Source organism: Trichosurus vulpecula, chromosome 7 (genome assembly GCF_011100635.1).
Source record: "Trichosurus vulpecula isolate mTriVul1 chromosome 7, mTriVul1.pri, whole genome shotgun sequence".
In the NCBI taxonomy this organism is placed as follows: domain Eukaryota; kingdom Metazoa; phylum Chordata; class Mammalia; order Diprotodontia; family Phalangeridae; genus Trichosurus; species Trichosurus vulpecula.
In genome coordinates, this window is record NC_050579.1 from 20,995,515 (window position 1) to 21,018,999 (window position 23,485).

General features: G+C 44.0%; 1 protein-coding gene across 2 annotated transcripts in view; it reads right to left on the reverse strand.

Annotated features, from left to right (window-relative positions):
- LOC118856910 (NADPH--cytochrome P450 reductase) overlaps positions 1-23,485 on the reverse strand; it is a 94,619-nt gene that overhangs the window by 50,253 nt on the left and 20,881 nt on the right. For both annotated transcript variants that reach the window (XM_036767462.1, XM_036767463.1), the window contains exon 2: positions 8,636-8,825. In XM_036767462.1, the coding sequence (XP_036623357.1) occupies positions 8,636-8,811 (176 nt within the window). In that variant the 5' untranslated portion in view covers positions 8,812-8,825. The remainder of the gene's footprint in view (positions 1-8,635; positions 8,826-23,485) is intronic.

Consider the following 23,485-nt stretch of genomic DNA (forward strand, 5'->3'; position numbering starts at 1 on the left):
TCTTGACTCCAGCGCTCTGTGCCATCAGTTGCCTCAAAACTGGGAAGAAAAGTACAATTACTGGTAAAAGCCAAGAATCTCTGAGTTGGCAGGGGACCTCCAAGATCATCCAGCCCAATCCATACCTGTATGGAGGTGTGCCTTGGTGTCATCCCTAATCAGTTCTGAACTGTCCCAAGCACCTCTAGGGAGGAAGGCCTAGCCAACACCCAGGCCTAGAAAGGCCCTAGTCCCAACCTGGTGATGGCAGCCTCAGATGAGGTCTCCATACTGGCCTCAACCTCAGAGTCTGTGACATTTCACTATCTATATTAAGAGAAGGTGTTTTTGTTTCCCTCCTTCCTTCCACACAGGCCCACAGGCCCTCACAAAGGTGACCTTGAGCTGGACATGCCATCTTGTGCCACAGCACTGCAGGAAGCTGAAGTCTGGCCAAGAGAGTTTGTAGCCTAGACATCCAGGCTTCTCATGCTTTTATAAGTTAAAATCAGCCTTGTACCAAGAAAACAAAAGAGGGCTGGAGAAAGTTATTAGTCCTCTCTTCCAGAGTCAATTTCTAAGAACAGAAATAACACCTCAAAGACAGCTATGAACATAGGTTTAAACAAAGGTGTACATCTCTTATGCAAACTGGAACTCAAATCCATTCTGTTAGGAAAGCATCATGACATGGCATGATCTAGTCCCATGATGAACCTGGAAGATGAGTTGCTTTTGCAAGAGTTCTATTGAAGGTAGTTTTCCCCAAAGCAAAATGCTCATTTTCAGTAATGTTGATTAAGAAGTTGATTAATTCAAGAGAGCCTCTGCAAACAGTCTCCAGTCTCTATTCTTCCTCTCCTACCTTCCCCAAAAGGATTTCCTATTGTTATGGGGCAAGAGAAGGACAAGTTGCACCCTAACTCTAGCTAACAAGCTCAATCTCACACATTCCCCTTGAGGACAGTCTTACACTCCTCCTTTCCGTCTCTTTCTCTACTGGCATTTCCCTTCCTTCCTTCAAACATAGCTAAGCCTCCTCTATCTTGAAAAATATTGGCTTGACTCTGCCCACCCTCTCCAACTTTCCTTTCACAATCAGTGTTCTATAATGAATACTATTGGTCTATTTCTTCAACACCCATTTCCTCTTTTAGCCCCAGAAATCGCTATCTCCTAGTCCACTAAAACTACACTCTCAAAGGTCATGAATGATCTCCCAGCTGAACAGAATCTGTCTACAGAATCTTTGACCTCTACCATTTAATTCAACAAACATTTAATGGATGCTAAACGTTTAGGAGGAACAATCTTACAATCTAGTAAAGTCAAACAGATACACAAATAAAAAGACAAAGTGCACAAGACGTAGGAAATGCTATGAAAGTTCCCAGGAAGACTTTCAACTGAGGTAATTAGAAACTTACATATATACTAGGTACCACTGGAACCAGGCCTTGAAGAATGGAAATGATTTCCACTTGCCTTCCCTACCCACAGGCCACTTCAACCAAATGCCACATTTTCTGTCCACAGCACTACCATTTCCCCATTTGCCCAAGCTCAAAACTTCAATCATTGGATTCTCTTTCCCTAACCCATTAGAGCTATGTATATTACTCTCATGGGCCCCTTTTGCTGTCAGCAGCCAATTCAAAAATCTCTGTTGCCTGTGGGTTAAAATCCAAATTTCTCAACCATGCAGTCGATACTGTCAGCAACCTGACCTCATTCTACCTATCCAACTTTATTTTCTGCTGCTCCCCAGTGAGGATCCCCATGTCAGCCAGGTGAGTCTCCTTTTACTCCCCTACATGTGCTATGAGCACTCCTCATCCCAAGCCTTTGGTGAGGCTAACCAGGCTCTGCCCACCCTTCAGGGCCCAACTCAAGCCCCTCCTCTATTCCTACAATGATCTCTCCCTAAATGTTCTGAATCCTAACACTTAACTATCTGCTCCACACGTTTGACATTTAATCACATTCTGTCACCTTAACTGGCTCCTACTGGTAAATCTGGTTTGTCAACTGGAAGACAGGGACTCTATCACCCCTTTTTTATTTTATAACCCCTCTATGTAGTTAGCAGAATGCTACCTATAGGCAAAGAAACTCAAATGTCTGTTGAATACAAGAGGATTGGAGGAATGATGAGAAGGGGAAAGACAGAGAAGAAAGTCACGGCCCTGCCGGGTGAGGCCGAACAAGAACAGCCAGCCTTTCAGTTGGATTCTTATTGGGCTCCTCGGTAGCTCAATGGTCACTCCTCAGCCACTCCCTGTGATCTGTGCTGGACTCTGCTGCATGTTGGCACTGAGTCATCAGAGCCACTACTGTTGGCTAGCTGGGATGCTTCAATGAAAGAAGTATCATTAACGCAAAAAAAAAAAAAAAAAGCCCAAATTCACTTTCACCCCATTCCTGGAGGGCAGGACTTCCCACAAGCCTCTATTTGATTTCCATGATGTAACCCCAGAGAGAAACAGTTCACCAACCCCATTCTTATCTATCACTATGTCAGCAGGAGTAACAGGGAAACTTCAAGTACAAGGCCAAAGTACAAAGAAGACTGCCAATCTTAAAAACACGTCACTGTGGGTCAGAGTTCTACCCCACAGAACACATTCACTCTCAGTCTGGATGAAAACTCCTAAGGGGGTTTTAGAGGATGGCAATGCAGGGACCTAATGGTGGGGAGGGGACAGAGAGGTGCAGACACACCTACTGCTGAGACAGCACTAGTCCAAACTAAGGAACACTGAGGGGTGAGGGAGCAGACAGGGAAGGCGATCACACCAAGAACTCCAACTTCCTTATTTCAAGGTTTCTTTCCATTCTCTATAGATCTGGTTTGCAGAGGAATTTGGTTGTCTGGGGGAGGGGAAGGAGGAAAAAACTTCTGAGTCTGTGGGCTGTGAAATGGTTACAGGTGTTCAACTAAAAGTCAGTCGGCTTTGAACTTCAATGAAGAGCTGACCTATTCTCAGCATCTACAACAAAGATCTGAAGAGACACAGAGGATCGAGGGAAACCTCCCTGCTGCTGGCTAATAAGCCTCACTTTTTTTAAGAATATGAAAATATCCAGGAAGAGAAATTAGTTGGAATCCTCTAGATTAAGGAGACAATGCCCTCTAAGAGGCTCCCACATTTCAATCTCCTCTTCCCAAAACTAAACGAACAGTGATGCAGCCCAGGTGATAAGTAAGAAACATGCCTCACCCCACAAAGGAATCAATCCCAAGGGAGAAGATCTGCGTTCCAGTTATCTACTGAATACCAGATGACCCCTGGGAGACAGAGGTAACAAGGCTTCAGACTGATTGTCACCAAAATTCAGAGACTTATTTCAGGACTTCTAGTTCTAATCCTGAAAGACTCAAGTGCTAGACTACTTTAAAGTCAATGAGAGCTCAAAATATTTCAATTTTCATTATTCAAGCCCCAAACAAGCACATAGCTTCCTAGCTAGGTGGAGGAGGTTGAGCTTTGATGGGCCTTGATCCCATGGTAGTCAGAAACCATTGACTTCATTTTGTTGTTGTTAACACGTCCATATATCAAATTAAGAAAAATTGACCAAAAAAGGGTAGTTCTAGATAAAAGGTGGGAGAGTATCCACATTGGAACAAGAATTTTAACTTCTAATTACATCATCTTTGAGCTAACATATTCAAATAACTTTTAGAAAGTGTTATAAACAAATCACAATAGGCTACCCGGCAGCTCATTCCTTACCAATACTTCCAATGCAACGCACCAAGGGCAGTTCTTAAGTAGTGAAAAAGAGTTGGCCGTGACCTGGGCACAAAGCTCTCATTACCCAACACCAACAACAATAAATTCCAGGGCTAAATTAAAGAAGTATATGCCTTTTGATAAGGCTTGGTCAGGGCTTAGTCCAAACCCAACTGCAAAACCACATCAGTGAGCTTCAAGGATATTCTGAAACAACCAGCTTTAAACAGCAGTAGGCTGTCCTATGGTATCTGAGTAAATAAGGCCAGGCGAGTTAAGTAAATTTGCCAAAGGGCAAACTAGTAGGAAATGGCAGAGCTGAGGCCTGAACCCAGATTTTCCAACTCCAATCTAGCACTCTTCAGATTTGTTATAACCTGAAAAATTATCTCAAAACTGAAAAAAATAGAAAAGCTTGCCTTCCTTTTCCAAGCTAAAAAGCAAGAGGATGACATCGCAATGATGAGACGGCAATTACAATGGACACAATTAGAAGGAAAATCCAAATGAAAGGCTAGGTCCCAAAGGGACACAAGTGGTCAAACGGGAGGCCAAGGTCAAAGTTCCAGTGAGTTGGACAGAGATTGATACGGTGAGCATGGAACCATCTAAACTGGCTTTTGATAGAGGTGCACATCTCCTTTTCCTAAAGTACATCCTGACCATGTTCCTCCCACCACACTCCAATTCCTGCGGCTCTCCATTAGCTCCAGGACCAGGTATACAGTCATCCCAATTGGCATTGAAAGCTCTTCCCATCTTTCCAATCTTCCTACAGTCTACTCCCCTCTTCAAGTCCAGCCATACTGACGTTCTGCTGTTGCTCACACAACTCCCATCACCAAGCCTTTGCCCTGGCTCTTTCTTCCCCATGCTCCGGATGTTTCAATTCCTAGAAGCCCTGGCTGTCTTTAAGACTCAGCTCAAGCATTACCTCCTTTGATCACCCCACCCAGTGCCATCCCCTCCATCTCCTCTGTGTATATCCGCATTTCTGATTTATGTCGTTTCCCTTATTAGAATAGAATCTCCTTGAGGGCAGGCACTGTTTATTTCTGTATCTCTAGGGCTGAGTACTTCATTAAGCACTTGACAGATGCTTGCTGACTAACATTCAAAGGAATCCTTTAAGACAAAGACGAAGAGGCAGCAAGATCAATTAAAAACCTACACGTAATTTTAAAAACACTACACTTCACGCATGTCTAGATAAGCTAAAGACCTAAGAATTCCATCTTTAAAAGAGATCGCTAGATCCTCCTACCCTGCCTTGGATTCCATTTCTCTGAGCCGTGCAATGGTGAGAACTGACTTTGAAGTCAGAGGGCCAGGTCTGCCTCCCGGCCTGGCCACTTACTCCTCGTATGACATTGGCCAAGTCACTTCCCCCTCTGGGTATCATTTTCCTCATCTGTAAAATGAGGGGCTTGGACTAGATGATCTTTGAGGTTCTTTCCAGCTCTAAGTCCATGATCCCCTTAATTACTAACTTCTGCTTGTCTACACCAGCCCTCTCTCCTCAATCCCTCCTCATATGGCTTCCATCTAACACATCCCCACCCCCGAAAGTCTGCCAATGGCCTTCTTCTCTTCCCTCTGTACACCTTCCTCCACTCCTCCTTCACCACCACAGTGGAGCCACTACCACTACTCTAGGCAGATGACTTCCAAATCTATTATCATCAGTTCTGACTTCTGAGCTCCAGGCCTACCTAGAGGACACCTCTACCTACATGGTCCACAAGTTCCTCAAACTTACCATGTCCAGAACCAGGCTTGTTACCTTTGCCTTTAAACCTGCTTCTCCCTCTAACTTGACTCTTACTGACCGTGGAACCACTATTACATGGTCAGTCATACTTAAAACCTTGGGGCCACCTCTGGCTCTTCCTGCTCCCTTACCTTTTCTATCCAATCGGCTCCCAAGTTCAGTCAACTCCATCTCTATAACAGCTCTTGCGTCTTCTCCCCCTTTCCATCTGCATTACCAGCCAACCACTAGGACTCTTTCAATAGCCTAACAGGTCTTCCTTCCCATTTTTCTCCTCTGCCCCAACCACTCCTTCAACCCTGATGCTGGAATAACCTTGTTCACACAAGGATCTGGCCATATCGCTGCTCTGTTTAAATATCTTCAGGGACTCATAACTGCTTACCAAAGACAATTCGAACCCCTTTACCTAGCATTCAAGGCCCTCCACAATCTGGTACCACCAAATCCCTCCAGTCTTATCTCATCATATGACCACCTACAAACATTATGCTCCATCAACACTGGACAAACATTTCCTCCCTCATCTCTACCAAGCTCTCAGGCCTCTCTGTTCCATGGATCATACTCTTCCCTATCTCTGCTTGCTTGGTGAATTCCTACCCCTCCTCCTTTAAAGCCCAAATCCAATGTCATCTTCCCCATGTATCTCCATTTGACCTGACATAGCACACTGTTGTGTAACTTTCTAAATGCACTTAACCATAATACATTTATTGCATGAAATCCCAGTTTGTCTCAATCTGCCTGTAAACTCCAAAAAGCAGAAGAGACTGTCTTATCTGAACTGCTTCTCTCTTTCAATCACTCTTCAGGACAACGCTCTGCATGGTGCTTAATCAATGCTTTGGATTGATCTGCTGATGTTTATTTTTGGTTGGTTTTTTAAAAAGTCTTTGCTACTATTTTCACCTCTTTTGTTTTTTCATTCTCTTGGTTTTTTGCTTTTGTTCTGATTCTTCTTTCACAACTAATGTGGAAATATGATTAATAGTACTGTATATGTAGAACCTCTATCAGACTGCTTGCCATCTTGGGGAGGAGGAAGGAGAAGTAGGGGGAAGGGAGAAAAAAAGCATGGAATGCAAAATCTTATAAACATGAATGCTGAAAACTTTATACATAATTGGGGATAAATGCTATTTTTAAAAAGTCTTTGCTATCATCTCTATGAATATACATTTGCTGCAGAATGATAATATAAGCTTACATTTTTCATTAAACAAAACAATATAAGGGTATGTTCTGGTTGATTGCCTGAGACAGGAGAAAATATAGCCCCAGAGAATTGGTGCTAACTAATTGCAATAAAGATACTTTATCTCCTTACATCTTTACCAATATCCGCTTAAATTCACTTTGGTAAATGAGTAACTCAGTGCTCACAATTACAAAGCTGATCCATTCAATTTCAGATTACAAGAATAGCTTAGACAAGCATTTTCAAAGCCCCTGCCTCAAGAGGGATCTGGCACCTCACTGCTCAATTTCCTAGGCAACTCTGGGGGTTAGGCAGGTGGGTGTGGTGTGTGGATTCCTCATGAGGGGTCCCTAGACTAATAAAATCATAGGTGCAGACCCCAAAATCAAACAAAACACAAAATGAGTGTGAGGTACACACTTTAGAATATTTCTTGGGTCCTTTCTCAAAACAAAAGCTACTTCCACCTCTGGATTCATTCATTCCACAAATGCCCACCCTGTCTAGAGCCAAGGGCTAGGGGAGACCCAAATTTTAACTAAAGCACAGTTGCTACCCCCATGGAATTCACAGTCTTGTCGGGGAAAGGAAGGAGACCCCAAGAGCTTGGCACTCTGGTGGCTCATGGATGCCATCATTTTGGCTATATCCATAACAAGGCAGACTTACTAAGACCCCTGTCCTTGACCTCCCCTACATATGACACCAAGAGTTGGTCCACCCAAGGTGCTGGTGGCGGGGGGACATCCCAGGAAACACTCACCCACAGACTCTCAAGCCTCACCCTCAACCATGGCCAGGCCATCTTTTTCCATAACACATTTCCCCAATAATATCTTTGATGCCAGTTCTTTTTCAAAGTTTCCTGTTCATGGGGACCCACAAAGCAGGTATATATGAAAATATGACATTGCAAAGTGCTAGATAACATAATGACAAAGGTCAAGAGGGCAAGGTGAATGTAGCAGGATCTATGTTAGGATTTGGTCAAACAATCAGAATGCATTTTTTTAAACTTTTTGTTTGTTTGTTTTTGAGGGGGGAAGGCAGGGCAATTGGGGTTAAGTGACTTGCCCAAGGTCACACAGCTAGTAAGTGTTGTCAAGTGTCTGAGGCCAGATTTGAACTCAGGTCCTCCTGACTTCAGGGCTGGTGCTCTACTCACTGCACCACCTAGCTGCTCCCAGAATGCATTTAAAAGAAAGAAAGATAAAAAAATTTAAAAAACAAAAAATTTTAAAATAAGTAAATAAATAAAAAGAAAGAAAGATGTCATCTTCCAGTTGAAGGCTTTTAAAGCAACATGATTTTTTTTTTAAATAAAACACACCTTACTCTGCCTATGTGCTTGGGCTGTCTGTGATGGTCTGACTTTGTACTTTCCCTACCCAAGGCTGGGGAACCTGTGGCCTCGAGGCCACATGTGGCCCTCTAGGCCCTCAAGTGCAGCCCTTTGACTGAATCCAAACTTCACAGAGCAAATCCCCTTCATAAAAGGATTTGCTCTGTGAAGTATGGATTCAGTCAACAAATCTTGTTCCCTCCCCCTCCCTATCCTGTCCACAATGATTTGCTGTCTTAGGCTGAAAGTTCTTCAGGCACAGGGAGCCTATACTGGGAACTCAGTCCTCTTTGTACAGCCTCCTTCACAAAGGCCTCTGGGCTCAAACAATAAAAGTGGTGGTAAAAGCACAGGACAAGAAAGGCTTCTAGTTGAAAAATATGCTGTGACTTAAAGAGAAAATGGTCATGCACGTGTGGGTTACGGAGACCCATCTCGTCTCTTTCTAGTGAAGGCATTCTTGGCCTAGGAGCAAAAATGAACCAAGACTAAGCCTCGGAAAGCTGGGTCCCCACCGAGGCTGGTTCAGAACTAGGTATATGAGGCCAGGGCAGGGGCTGTAGGGAATGGGAAGGAAAGGGAAGGGGAAAATTATAATCACTTACTCCGGAGCCTGAATTTTGGTGAACTCTGGGATGTCTTCCTTTTTCTTTCTGAAGAAGAACCAGTAGGTCAGGAGGCCCACAATAAGTGAAAAGAGAAACATGTCTGTCACGCTGAAAAGGGAGATGTCCTCAGCTCCAGCTTCAGACGCAGCGGCACTGGTGTCCATGTCTGCCATGTTGATTTATTTTACTGAGGAAAAAAACAAGACCTAAAGTCACAAAGAAGCAAAGATTAAGGTCCTTGGCCCAAAGTCAGCAGCAAGACTGTGCCAATGAGGCCTAACCCTCAAGCATAAATGGCTCCCATGGGTTCCAGGACCCCATCCCCCCCAATCAGGATATAGGCCAGGATGATCCTACAATGCTGTAAACTGAGCTATTGGAAGCATTTGCTTTCTGCAGCACTCCACTGTATTCAGCTCCATGACGACAGCACCAGGGATGGCTATGTATTGCAAATGAAGGACCTTGCAGAAAAGCAAGGCTGCCTGTCTCCTGTCTCATCACATACCAGAACTGGCTTTTCCACCTTCTCAAACCTGGCAGGCAGGTGACCCTGACATGAGTCAGCAAAGCAAGAAAAGCCATGTATGAAACCTCTGAGACCCCATTTATCTGGCTTATTAACAATGTGTCACTTTATACTTTCCCTGAGTTACTGAAACCAATCTCTCTAACAAAATCGAGGAGGAAATGCCTCGTGCCAGGAGGAGTTTCTTGTACAAATGAGTATTTATTACACAGGACCTTTGAACCACAAACTGGGACACAAAAGGGACATCAGAGGTCATCGAATCCAACCTCCTTATTTTACAGAAGCCCGCAGAGTTGAAGTGACTTGTGGCACAGCCAGAATTTGAACCCTGGGGCCTCTGACTATTCTGCTGTGTCACATTCCATTTCTGGGACAGCAGCCTTTTCACAAGACAGCCTCCTAAGCTGAACCAGCCTGGAAGACTTTAGGTCTAACTCCTCAGCACTCTGACATCACTACTATACCACAATCAATGAGCTCAACCGATAAGGGCAGGCAAAGTCTATCTGACCTTGAACTTCCAACCCAGAGGTTTTTTAGAAATAATTTTCCAAGCCTGCGATACTTTTCCGGTCATTAGATCACAAGAGTCTGATTCTTTTCTCTCTCAATAACTAATATTAAAAGTATGTTTCTAAGTACATTTTTTGAGGGGGAGGTAAGTGATCAAAAAAAAAAAAAGGTACAGAAGGGATCTTTTCAGAAGCAAAGGGGGAGGGGGCTGGGAACCTTCAGCCAGCTTCTCCTTCCACCAAATCATGTTTACTTGGACAGTTCATGATTAAAGTCATTTACCAGTCACCCAGTGACATCACTGTTCACATCAGTCTGCATCAGTGACATCAGACGGGGACAGGAGGTTATCCTGCATGGCACCCCACTGATAGCCAATTAATAAACATTTTTGCAATTTTAGAAACTCAAGTTCTTTAGAGAGATAACTCACTCATTCACCCAAAAGAGGAAAAAAGTAATTTTCCTCACGTTTCAAGTAAAAAATTTAAGGAGTGAATATCTCAAGGCAACAGGTCTGTTAGAGCCCAACAAAACCCTGAGGTCTGTGCGGCATTAGTTTTTTCTTCTGCAAAATTAAAATAAAAATTCAGAAGGAATGCATCAACAGGTACATGGCAAAGAATTGGAAAGAATGTAGATGCCCAGCCATCAGAGAATGACTGAACAAGTTGTGAAATGGAAGTGGAACAGAATGTTATTGCGCCATTAGAAATCAGCCAGCCAACAAGCATTTATTAAGCATTGTATCTGGGCCAGGCATTGTGCTAAGTGCTGGGAACACAAAGAAAGGACACAAACCCCTCAACAATCCTGCTCTCAAGGAGTTTGCAGTTTAATGGGGGAGACAAAGGAAAAGCACTCAGTGCAAACGAGATAGAGGAGAAATTGGAGCTAATCACCAGAAGGAAGGCACTGAGGTTGAGGAGGACTGAGAAAATCAGACTCTTGTGATCTAAACCACAAGAAAATGACTTCGGGATTAGAAAACCATTTCTAAAAATCTTCCAATTTGCAAGTGTACGCTCTGATAGATTTTCATACACTTCTAGAAGGAGGGACTTGAGCTGGAATTTGAACAGGAGGAAGCCAGGAGCACTACCACAGGAGCCCAGAGAAGAGAGTAACGAAAGATGGGAGGGAAAGAATAACAGGCATGAGGAACAACCAGTGAAAACCTATGGAGTCAGGAGATGGAGTTGTCTGAGGACCAACAAAGAGGCCGGTGTCACTGGATCACAGAGTACAAGAGGCAAGCAAGGTGAAAGCGAGCTGGAGAGGGAAGAGGGAGGAAGGGGTCCAGCTTACAAAGGGCTTTGAAGGCTAAAGGATTTTATTTTTGATTCTGGAGCAGATTGAGGTTCACTACAATTTATTGAATAGGGAAGTGATGTGGTCAGACTCAAACTTTGGGAAAATCTCTCGTGGCTGAATGGAGGATGGACTGGAGTGGAGGGAGACCTGGGGCAGGCCGACCCACCAGCAGCTACTACAATAGTCCAGGCATGAGGTGATGGGGGCCTGCCCTAGAGTGGTGGCAGTGATGGGGAAGCACTGAAGAGATGTTACAAAGGTGAAATCAACAGGCCTTGGCAACAGATTGAACATGAGGGGTGAGGTAGAGAAGAGCTGAGAATGACTCCTAGGTGGTAAGCTTGGGGACTGGGAGGATGGGCTGTCCTCTACAGTAATAGGATGGTAGGTGCAGGGAAGAGTTTGGGGGGAAAGAAAATTAGTTTAGTTTTGGACGTGATGAGTTTAAGATGTCTGGGGGACATCTGGTTAAGGCAGCTGAAGATGAAAGACTGGAGAGAGAACAGGGAGGGAGAAGTAGATTTTGAGAATCTTCAGCAAAGGGATGAACATTGAATCCATGGGAGCCGAGATCACCCAAAGAAATGATCCAGAGAGGGAAGAGAAGAGGACCCAGGAGAGTCCTGTGGGACACCCAAGGTAAGCGTTTGTGACCTGGAAGAAGATCCAGCAAAGAAGACTGAGGAGGAGTGGTCAGACAGGTAGGAGGAGAACCAGGAGGGAGCCGTGGGGCATAAACCTAGAGAAGGATCGAGGAGAGGGGGATGAACAGTGTCAAAGCCTGAAGAGGTCAAGAAGGATATGGATTGGGAAAAGGTCACAGATCTGCTGATTAGGAGATTCTTGGCAACTTTGGACAGAGTCGTTTCAGGGGAATGACAAGGCGGGAAACCAGAGGGTTAAGAAGAGAGGGAAAGGGAAGGAAGTGGAGGCATCAGTGGCAGAGGCTTCTCAAATTTAGACACAAAAAGATGGCAAGCTATGGAATGAGAACCTGAGGGATGGATGGGTCAAGGGAAGTTGTTTCCAGGATGGGGAGACATAGGCATGTCTGCAGCAGGAGATAGGAAGAAAAGGAAGACAAATGACAGAATGAGGATGACAGGACAATCTGCTGGGCTGGAACATACAGAAGTTTGCCCTGGCAAGGACATGTGAGATGGGGTAAAGGAAGAGAGAGTGGCAGAAGGCATATGGACAGTGTGGAAGTGAACTAGTTCACCAAGGGGTCAAGATGGAAGGGAGGCAGCGATGACAGCCTGGTGAAGAACTGAGAGGTTGAGGGACTGGAGGAAAAATTCTCATCAGCCCCTGTCAAGACTTTCTAGCCTAGATGGGAGCTTGCTACAATGCAGAATGAACCAAGTAGTCCTCAACCCCCACATTATTGGAGGTCATTTGCCTTTGAGAGCCACCTTGTAGCAGCCCTGACAAGGGCTTTCCACTTAGATAGATGGGAAAACACCAACCTCAGGCTTCTGACTCACAGGAGAATATGATTCTATGTCCATTAGTAAAGAAATCATTCTCTGTCACAAGAAAGATCCAAGAATGTAAAGCTAGAAGGGACCTGGCAGACTGTTTAGTCCAATACCCTCCCCCTCCCCCCCACTTCTCCCTCCAGAATTAAGGTGATGAAAAGAGAAAAGAAAGACCTCAACTTAGACCCAGGCAAGGAAAAATTGGGGGGAAGGAACATGTGGGTAGGTGTACCTGTGCCAAGACATGATAGATCTAGAAGCAGAGAAGGGAGAAATGAGCAATGTGACCTTGGACAAGTAGCTTGACCTCTCTGGGTGCCTGGTGTGCCAAGTGAGCACAGTATACCTTGAGTTAGACCAGATGATCTTGAGGCCATCTAGCATAGGCACAGGCCTAGCAAACAGTTCTAAACCCATGACTGAGCCAAGGTCTCCAGAGGAGCTAGTGAGAGGAGACCAGCCCTTCGGGCCCCAACATTCAAGACCTTCTGACCCAAAGGAATAAACCAGGCTTACCTTCAAAGCCCACTGAATAAGGCAAGATATGATTTGGGGGAATGCTGAGTGAGAAGGCAGCTAGCTAAGCTGGAGAGGGAAGAGCAGAGCATCACAGAGAAAGGCGCCCAGGGCAGAGAACACTGAGCACTAACAAGGGACGGTTTTTTCTTTTTCAGCTTCGGGGAACAAAAAGAACTCGATCTGCTTGCAGCGCTGCTCCAAGGCAGCTAAAGGAAGTGTCGGGTCTGCCTGCCTGCTCCCCCACTCCTACACACACACACCCTCACACATCCATATACACACACAGCCTTCTCTGCACCAGAAAGGTGTGGGTGCAGCTGCTCAGCATCATTATTAGTTGTAACATAAGTAATGAGAGTTCCTCTTCCCATAAGGCTCTAAGAAAATCCAAGTATCGTCCCTTGTCAGAAAGGAGCAAAGGGAAGACAAACACCTTGTTCCCGATTCCAGGAAGGAAGTGGTAGCACTGATATCAAAACTCACACAGGCCTCAACACACACACACACACACACACACACACACACAGACACACAGACATACACAGGTTCACACTGGCCCGAACAAACACACACAGAGATGCACACAGGCTTGTGAGCTCAAGCACAAGCACACACATGAATACAGGGCACATAGCCCCCCCCCATAGATGCACAACAGGCTTGCTCATGCACACACACAGACCTACACACACAGATGCATGTAGGCTCTTTCACACACGTACACAAGAACACATTAGTGCACAAGCTGGCACACAGGCACTTTCAAAAAGGAAAACAAATAACAGACCAAAGAAAAGACTCTCTGCTTCAGGGTGGACACTCTAATACAAACAGGAATGAAGTCAACGGTACCAAAATAGGACATTTTAGGTTCTTTTCAAGCTGCTTTTATTTTAATGCTGCTTCTACTAAATCGAGAAGAGAAAGAAAAGTCTCTCTGGCTCCTCTTAAACAAAGCCTCCAAGAGCACCGAGCTCCCCAGAATGAAGCCTCTTTCCCAACATCAGCCAAGCTGAGGTGATCGGCAGCTGCCTGAAGGGCACATCTGGAAGAAGGAAGCAGCTGCTCTGTTTTGCATATAATTTACTTCAGCCTGGCTTTACTTTTACAAAACACTGTCATCTAGCAGGGGAAAGCCCCAGCAAGTTCCTGGAAGTAACCGCAAGATTTGACCACCAGAAGAGTCTAGTCCTGTCTCCTGGGTCATCCCAGCTTCTAAATGCCCTTCCCCAGGACAGCTCTGCCATTCATATTCTCCCTAAGCAAGGCAACTAGGAATCAGAATGAGACACAAAGATGAAAAACCTGCTTTTAAAAAAGCACTGTTTACCTACAAATGAGAGTAGAGAGACCTGTCCCCCTACAGTGAACGGAATCTTCACTGAGGCCAACAGCATCAATTCACTGGCTTCTTGGGAAAGCCCTCCCTCTCGTGCTAATAAACACCACTTCACAATTCTTGTTGATTTAAATCAATCAGTAATAGGTTCAAAGCTTTACACAGTTAAGAGAATACACAATGAAGCTACCAAGGATTGATCTCTGTCCAGAGGGTGAAACTTGAAGCTATATCCTGGCCAAGCTCTGCTGTTGCCCCACCCACCCCGCTCACCAAGGCTCAAAGGTTCTTCCACCAAGGTCTGCTCCTCCACCTTCTTTCATCTAATCAAAACAAAACCCCTACCACCAAGCTGGGCTCAATAGGGGCTGCCACATTCACTAAGACTGTCTTTGGCCCAGCCTGGTTCCACATGAAGGCAGGTAGCATGTGTATCACATCTACCAATGATCCAAAGCTAATGGTAGAGTTTGGATGGCAGATCACCAAAGAGCACAATGGGATGAAACAGAGGGGCAGGGCCAACAAGAGAACAAACAGGGGTAAATGCCGATGTCTGAATTTGGATCACAAGACGCACGGAGTGGGGGTGGGGGGTGGGGGTGAAGAGAAAGAGAGAGGGAGGGAGAAGGGGAAAAAGAGAAAGAGAGAGAGAGAGAGAGAGAGAGAACACCAAGAAGGCAGATGTTAACAGTTTACTTACAAGTCAGTAGTCAAAACAAAGGGAAGATTCAAGCAATCCTCATGGAATTGAAAGCAGGAAAATGGCAAAAGCCCAGATTTCACAGAATGCTTTTTTATCCACATTTGAGCATTTGAACATTATTATCTGGAGTTTGCACATTGCTGACTCATGTCAATAAAACATGTGTTAAGCATCTAGACAAGTGTTTTAAAAATATTTAGTATTTTAAAATTTGCCAAGTATTTTATTGCATTTACTCCTCACAACGACTTTATGAAATAGTTTGTGATCATAACCATTTTACAGGTGAGGAAACTAAGGTCCAGAAAGGTTAATGACTTGTCTGGGGTCACATAGCAAGTGGGGGTCTGAGGAAGGACTCATACTCAGCTCTTCTTGACTCCAATGCTCAATCCACTAGGCCAAAACCAAACCAGTCTGTGCCCAAGAGTTTGGTCTAGTAGAGGGATTAGAAATGGGGCACAAATAACTAGACTGCAAGTTTGTAAATGATTAAATACATAGTACCTGCAAGTCACAGGAGCCTAAGACACTTAAAAAGAGAATGGAATCAGAGCAGGCTTGATGACAGAAGTGACCTGAGCTGGACCTTGAAGGAGGAGGAAAAGATAGCAACAGGTAAATCCTGAAAGGGGGAAGAGGAGGGAGAAATGTTCTATGCTTAGGGGCCAAACTTTCAGAATTCGTGGGTGGGGAAAGAGGCCAGTGTGGCTGGGATATAAGCTTTGTAGAGCAAACAAGCATTAAATATGGCTGGAAGGGTAAAGTGGAGCAAACTATTTAAGGCTTTCGGTGCCAGGCTCCAGAGCCTGCATTTTGTCCTACAGGTAGCACAGCCCCATCAAAGCTTGCTTCGATAGGTGCATGCCAATCAGCCCTGTGCATCAGAAGGTTACTCTGGCACTAGAACAAACAACGAAATGGAGAAGAGAAAGGCCAGAGGGCACCCACTCAAAGACTATTCCAATTGTTCAAAGGGGAGATGAGGGCCCAGACTCTGGGAATGGGAAGTGGGGTTGGAGATGAAAGGTACTGTGGATGTGAGATTGAGAGGACCTGGCAAATGACTAGATTTGGGAGGAAAAGAATCAAGAGTGCCACAAAGAATATAACTCTTGAGGGAAGTTAAGAAGACTAATAATTGGAGAATAATATAACAATAACACTCCCTAAACTAATTTATAGATCCAGTACAAATTGCCAAAAGTTTACTTTATAAAACTGGGCAAAATTATAGTAATTAATATGGAGGAAGAAAAGGTCAAAAACCTCAAGGGAAACTAAAGAAAAAGGAAAGAGAAGACCTAGCAGCAGAAGACTTAAAACTACACTGAGAGCAGAAATCATCACGACTATTCGGTTTTCATTAAAAACAGAAAGGTTAATCAACAGAACAGATCAGCTAATACTGATCCAGAAGCAATTGAGCCCAGAAGAATACTGCTCAATTAATCCTGAAACACAAGATATAGGAGTAAAAAAACCCACTAAGACAAAATGGAAAGAGATCAGGAGAAACCAGCCACAGAGAGCTCAACGTCCATACTACATACCACAATGTGCTCTATAAGGATGTAGGCCCAAGGTATAAACAGTTACATCATAAACAAATTAGAAGAGAAAGGAAGGAGACACATTTCACAACTATGGATAGGGGGAAGTGTTCTTAACCAAACAAGGGATCAAGAGGAGGATCAAAGGACAGAAAATGGACACTTGGAACTGCAGAAAACTGAAGTTTTTATGCCTCCCTCCCCCCAAAAAAAGCAATACAGTTTGAACTGGGAGGAAAATTGTTGCTGTATATTTCTCTGATAAAGACCCCATATCCTAAGATATAGTGGGGATTGATACAGATCCAAGAACAAGCCACATTCCAATAGATAAATGGTCAAAGGATATGAAGTGGCAATTTCCAAAAAGCAATGCAATCTGTTACTTTCCTTCCTGCACTTCTCTCTCTTCTCAGTTCTTTGCTATCAGGCTCCCAACCTCATCATTCCACCAAGACTGCCCTCTCCAAAGTTCCTAACAATCTCTCAGTTGCCAAAGCCAATTGCCTTTTCTCAAGCCTCATCCACCTTGACCTCTCTTTGGCCTTTGACATTGTGGATCACCCTCTAATCCAAATTTGATCTCTTTTCCGTGCTTCCTCCTGGTTCTCCTCCTACCTATCTCACTAGTCTTCTTCATCCAGATCCTGCCCACTAACCTTGCATGTCCCCCAAGGCTCTGCACTTGGCCCTCTTTTCTTCTCCCTCTCTATTTTTCTTGGGAGTTCTCCTCAGCTCCCAGAACTGGATTCTCATGTCTGTGCTGATGATTCTCAAATCTAGTCCAAGCCCTAACATCCAGAAATCACCCTGGTAGTAAGTAGCAGAGGCCAAGTTCAAATGCCAGCCCTCCTGGGGCTTTCCACTGCACCACAAAACAGTTAAAACCACAGGACTGGTGCCCTGCAGGGAGAAGTACAGGCCAGAGATAGAGATTCAGTAGGCATTCCCCAGGGGAGAGGAATGAATCACTATGAAAGAAAATGAGATTGCCAAGGAAGAGAATATAAAAGAAGAGGAAAGAAAAGGCTGAGGGAGTCTTGGTAGATGCCTACATGGTAAGAAGTAAGAGGAAGAACCAGAAGAAGCTTCTGAGTAATGGCCACACTCCTCTTCCCTGAGTGACTCTTCATCACACTCCTTACCACGTGGAAGGCCTGAATTAGGTGACAGGTCCTGAAGGAAGGTGGCAGCTATGAATGCAGAAAGATGATGAAAAGAGAATTGCTGGTACTTGGCCAGTGACTGAATATGGAGGAAGAAGGCTATCAGGGATCACGGATGATTCCAAATTTATGAACCTAGGTGATAACCATCTATCTAACTACTTTGTGTTTATGAATATTTATTCTCTTTATATTTAAGATAGAGATTTATTGCCTCTTCCCCATTCGAATGTAAGCTTTTTGTGAGTATCTCGAGCTCCTAGCACACCACCTGGCACATGGTAATTAATAAATGCCTAATGGCTGATTATTGATTGGGAAGACAGCAGTGCCCTGGACTGGGAGCTTGGAGAAAGGGTAAGTAGGTTGAAGGGGAAATATTGTCAGTTACATTTTGGACATGTTGAATTTGACATGCCAAAGGACTATTATCCACGTAAAGATGGCTAGAAGGCAACTGGTAATGAGGCACTAGATTTCAGATGAGAGAGTAAAGGATGTATAAATTTGAGACTTATCTGCAGACAGGTAATAGTTAAACCTATGGGAGTTGATTAGATCAGCAAAGGAAAGAGGGTAGAAAGGTGAAGGCCCAGGAGAAAGCCTTGGGGTCACTCAAGCTTAGAAGGCAGAAGATGACCAGATCAGCAAAGAGGAGAACCAGGAAAGATGACTGTCAAAGAAGCCTAGGGAAGCAAATGTGTCTGAGGAGAGGGTTAAAATTCTTAAAGATGGTAACTATACGCAATACTAAAGAGATGAACTAATTTACAGTAGTCTTTCTTTTTCAAAAGTAGATTTTTATCAATATATTTTGTTTGTACCTCACCTATATTCACCCTGTATCATTCCTTTTCCCTTTACCTCCCACCCCCAACACCCTCAGAGAGCCATCCCTTATAACTAAGAGAAAAAGAGAGGAATAAGGTAGGGGGCAGGAAATCAGCAAAGCCAGTCAACACATCAAAATAACCTGATTGTTATATGGCGTTCGTTTTGCGGTTCCCCTAGTTGTTGTCACTAGGTATATTGTTTTCTTGGCTTCGCTACCTTCACTTTGCATCAGTTCATATAAATCTTTCCACGCTTCTCTTCATTTTCTTGTGGCACAGTAAAAGTCCATTAAATTAATGTATCATAGTTTATTTAATCATTCCCCAACTGATGGGCAGAGACTTCACTTCCAGGTCTTTACTGCCACAGAAAGAGCTGCTACACTGGGGCACAAGGCCTTCCTTTTGGCAGTGACTGCCTCAGCCTCTGGATCCTGGGGTCTTTCTTAAGATGAGATAAGGATTGGGACATTTGCTTGGCCAGACAGGTGCTGAAACATGCCAAATCATCTCAGGTCTATTTTCATTAGTCATCTTGCCTCAGAGCCAGCATCTGGTCTTGGGGATTGCCTTCCTCTTTCTGATCCCTTGTGTCAGACACAGCAGAAGTCATGTGCCTGTCATGGAAACCACTAAGAACGTGACCCAGCTCATCCTGCCTGTTTTGTGGAGAAAAGATCAGTGGGCAAGAGGTGCTTAAGGATAATATTCAGGGAAACACTCCCTAATGCACAGAGATTTTGCGACATTGTCTACAGTGACCTATGTATGTCCCTGCTGACTGTGCATGTACAGTGATACACACATCCATGTCACTACTCACAAGGCATATGAAAATCTATTGCCTAAAATCCCCACTATCAGCCATCGGGCCTGTGCTCACGTATTTTTGACTTCTAGCCTTTTGGCTAGAGGTGAACTCAGTGAGCCGCTTACTTTGTCTGGCTCAGTCAGCTACAACTTCATTAAGGTGAGTGGAGGCTGCATTGTCAAAGCCCATTCGTTAAATATCCTGCCACACACTACAGCTCAATTTCTTTCCATCATTTTGGAGCTGTCATTTAAAGTCTGTAAAAGGAAAAATAATTCCCTTTACAACTCTACATTTTCCTCAGCAATGTTAACTATTAAACACAAGGGGTTCAGCCACTAAGTACTGTCTACTCCCCTCTAGTTTAAAATCTTCTATGCCTCAAAGTAACTTTTAAAGAAACCAGAGGGGGCTGAGAGACAAAAACGAGGGAAAACACACTTCCGGTTAGGTACAAGTCAGCCCTCATCCAAGTTTCTCTCATCAGTGCATACAACCAGAAATCAAAGAACTTCAGCATTCAGAGCATCAGACCGGCTGGTACACATCGCTGCTGAGCCCAGCCTCACACCCTACCTGCATCCTCACCAGTGATGCGCTCAGAAATCTGAATGGCAATATCATCTCATCATCAATTTTCCTGTTGTACTTCTCTGTTTACTCCATGCTGCTCTAAAAATCTTTATAGCTAAATAAAAAAATGTAAAGGTTCAGGCATTCAGGTTTCTAAGTCATCCGGAGAAGCCAAAATGCAATTCAGTATATCAGAGAATCCAAGAACTAGAAGGGACTGTAGAAATCACCTGGTCCAAGCCTATCGCCTTGTAAAGGAGCAATGAAGCCAGGCCAGCTGCGACCGTAGCCAAGACCCCCCTGCAGCAGACTCAAAATCCTTTCCAGTTCTAAGAGTTGAGAATTCAGATTCCCAGTGCAGTGCAGTACTCTTCAGACTAACTAATCCTATGGCACATCGGGTGAAAACCTCAAATTATTCTGACTTATAGGTCTACTCCAGGCAGCAAAACAATTCTTTGGCAGCTCCCTTCTGTTAACTCCTTGGGGCTCTAGGGCTGCCTCAGTTGGAGAAGCAGCAGGGTACATCGGAAAACCTGCTGGACTTAGAACCAGGAAAGACAAAGATTCCAAGTAAGTCTCTGACACTTTACTACCGGCCTCAGTTAATCTCCTTGAGTTTGAATTATGACCTCTGTAAAGAGGATTCTACCTGAAATACATCCTGCAGGGTTGTCCTGAGGATCCAAGGATAAAATGCAAAGAACACTCTGCCAACTAAAAGAGCTCTGGAAATCTCAGCCATGTTGTCAAACTGACTCCTAGATTGGGTGTCCTTAACCTGCGATCTGTGAATAGATTTCAGGGGCTCATGAACTTGGATGGGGGAAAATTACATCTTTATTTTCACTAGCCTCTAAATGGAAATTTAGCACTTCTTTCAATCATGAATGCAGGCAACAAACCAGTATTCTGAGAAGGGGTCAATAAGTTTCATCAGACAACCAAAGTGGCCCATGACACAAAGGTAAAGAAGCCCTGGTCTTAAACACTCACATCTTCCATCACTATGGATTGACCTCCCTGGGCATTCACACCAATTTCCTAGCATGTCCCTATCTGCTCAACCTCATCAAAGGGCTGGCCTCCCCTACTCCATACCTCAAAACTCCCCATGGACATTCCCCATTCTCAACCTTTTCCTTGTTAAGGCTAACCCTTCTTCTCATGCTCTTTACTCTAGTTTCTCATTTCCTTCGAGTACATGCCCCTGAAATCATCTCCTCTTCCAGGTTTGATCTCTTCTTATCCACTGTCTCCCTACCTGCTGCCTAGGAACATGTCCATGTTTCCATCATACTCAAGAAATTTTTTACCAAATAACACAATTCTTGAGAGTTGGAAGGAGCCGCAATGATCAAGTTCAGAAGTGTCAAATGCGTTGCCTGGGGGCACTCGTGGCCCACCATACTTCCAAGTACAGCCCAAACCAGATGAAAATGTAGTTGGGAAATATTTAACAAAATAAATAAAAGTACAATAAAGCACTGACATTATTACATTTTAAAACTAAGTCAGCTTAATCTAATATCTCACACCTATCAGATTGGCTAAAATGATACAAGAGGAAAATAACAAATGTTAGAGGGGATGTGGAAAAATTGGGACATTAATACATTGTTGGTAGAACTGATCCAACCATTTTAGAGAGCAATCTGGAATTATGCCCAAAGAGTTATTAAACTGCCTATAACTTTTAACCCAGCCAAACACCACTACTAAGTCTGTTTCCCAAGGCGATCAGGGAAAAAGAAAAAGAACCTATATGATCTAAACCATCTATAACAGCTCTCCTTGTAGTGGCAAAAAACTTGAAATTGCAGGGATGTCCATCAACTGGGGAGTAGCTGAACAAGTTGTGGTATGTGCTTGTGGTAGAATACTATTGTGTCGTAAGAAATTATGAACTGATTGTTTTTAGAAAACACAGAAAGACTTGCATGAAATAACGAAGAGGAAAATGAGCAGAACCGAGAACGTTATATACAGTAACAGCAATATTGTTTGAAGGATAATCATCAACAGCTAACTTATTCTAAGCACTATAAATACTCAAAGCAACCATAAAGGACCTATGAAGGAAGATGCTATCCATCTCTAGAGAAGAAACTGATAAATAGAAATATACATGGTATGGTTTTACATATATCTATAAATCTACATCAAATGGTAGCTTTCTCTAGTGTGGGGTGGGGAGGGAGGAAGACAGACAGACAGAACTTAAAATGGAACAAGAAAATTAAATTAAAATAAAACAAAATTATGTCAGTACGCAGCCTGTAGGGACCTTTACACGGCCCTCATTTCTATTTGAGTTTGACATCACTGATCTAGAGCAACCCATACAGGAAACCAAGCCTACTCTAACAGATCCAGTCAGCCAGCCTCTGCCACCCAGGCAGCTGAGCCCACTGGGAGCCAGTTCTCTTTGACAGGAAGTTTCCCTTTGCCCCTTTGAAACTTACATTCGTTGTCCCAGTTCCCCTCTCTGGGGCCAAACATTACAGGTGTAATCTCTCTTCCACATGACAGACCTGAATTTGTCCATCATGGCTTCTTTGAGTCTCTTTTCCAGGCTAAAATGTCATTCAGTCAATAAGCTTTCGTTAAGCCCCTACTGCATGGCAGTCATTGTGCAGGCCTCATTTTTTAATTGATCTGAATATGTTAGGAACTCAATGTCCGTCACATCCTGGTTGCCTTTCTCTGGAATCCTGCGATCCCCTCAGCCTAGTGATTGTTCTAGACCTCTTTCCTTTCATAGTCCAACTTCTAAAGGGTCATCTATGGTTACATAGCTTACTGCCCACCATTTACCAGTCCTGGCTTCCACCCTCCTACTGGACTCAAACTGCCCTCTATAAAGTTCCCAATGATTTCTTAACTGTGAAATCCACTGGCCTTTCCTCAGTCCTGATTCTCCTTGACCTTGAATCACCTTTTGATACTAACCACCCCCTTTTCTTTTCCCTTGGCTTCGATGACACTTTCTTGATTCTCCTACCTTTGTGAATACTCCTTCCATTTGGAGCCTCCAAATATCAGGAGATTACTCTGGTGTAAAAACAAAAAGCTATTAATTTTTATAAAACAACCAAATGTATGCCTCCTCAACTTTGCCTTTACAAGTCAGGACTCATTTAGTTGAAGTTAGAGCATTGAGCTGAGCGCTGCCTGGGATGCAGATAAGACATAGTCAGCCCGACCTTCAAGAGCTTTAAAAACTGGTTGGGGGATAATATATACAAGCATGAAACAGGGAATAAAACAGTAAATGGGCTACGCAAGTCTGATACCACACAGGTAGATAGGACGAGTTCTGAGAAGGGATGAATCAATGTGATTTGGGAGTTATGAAACGACGTATTGAGATCAGTAATAGGGATGGTATTCCAGGTCTGGAAAACAGCATGGAGCTGGGAATGGGTATGGCTTCTGTTTCCGTGTCAAGGGGGCAGTGAGTGACTAGCGGGGAAGATCTGTATTGGGCAGTAGCAGCAGCAGGAG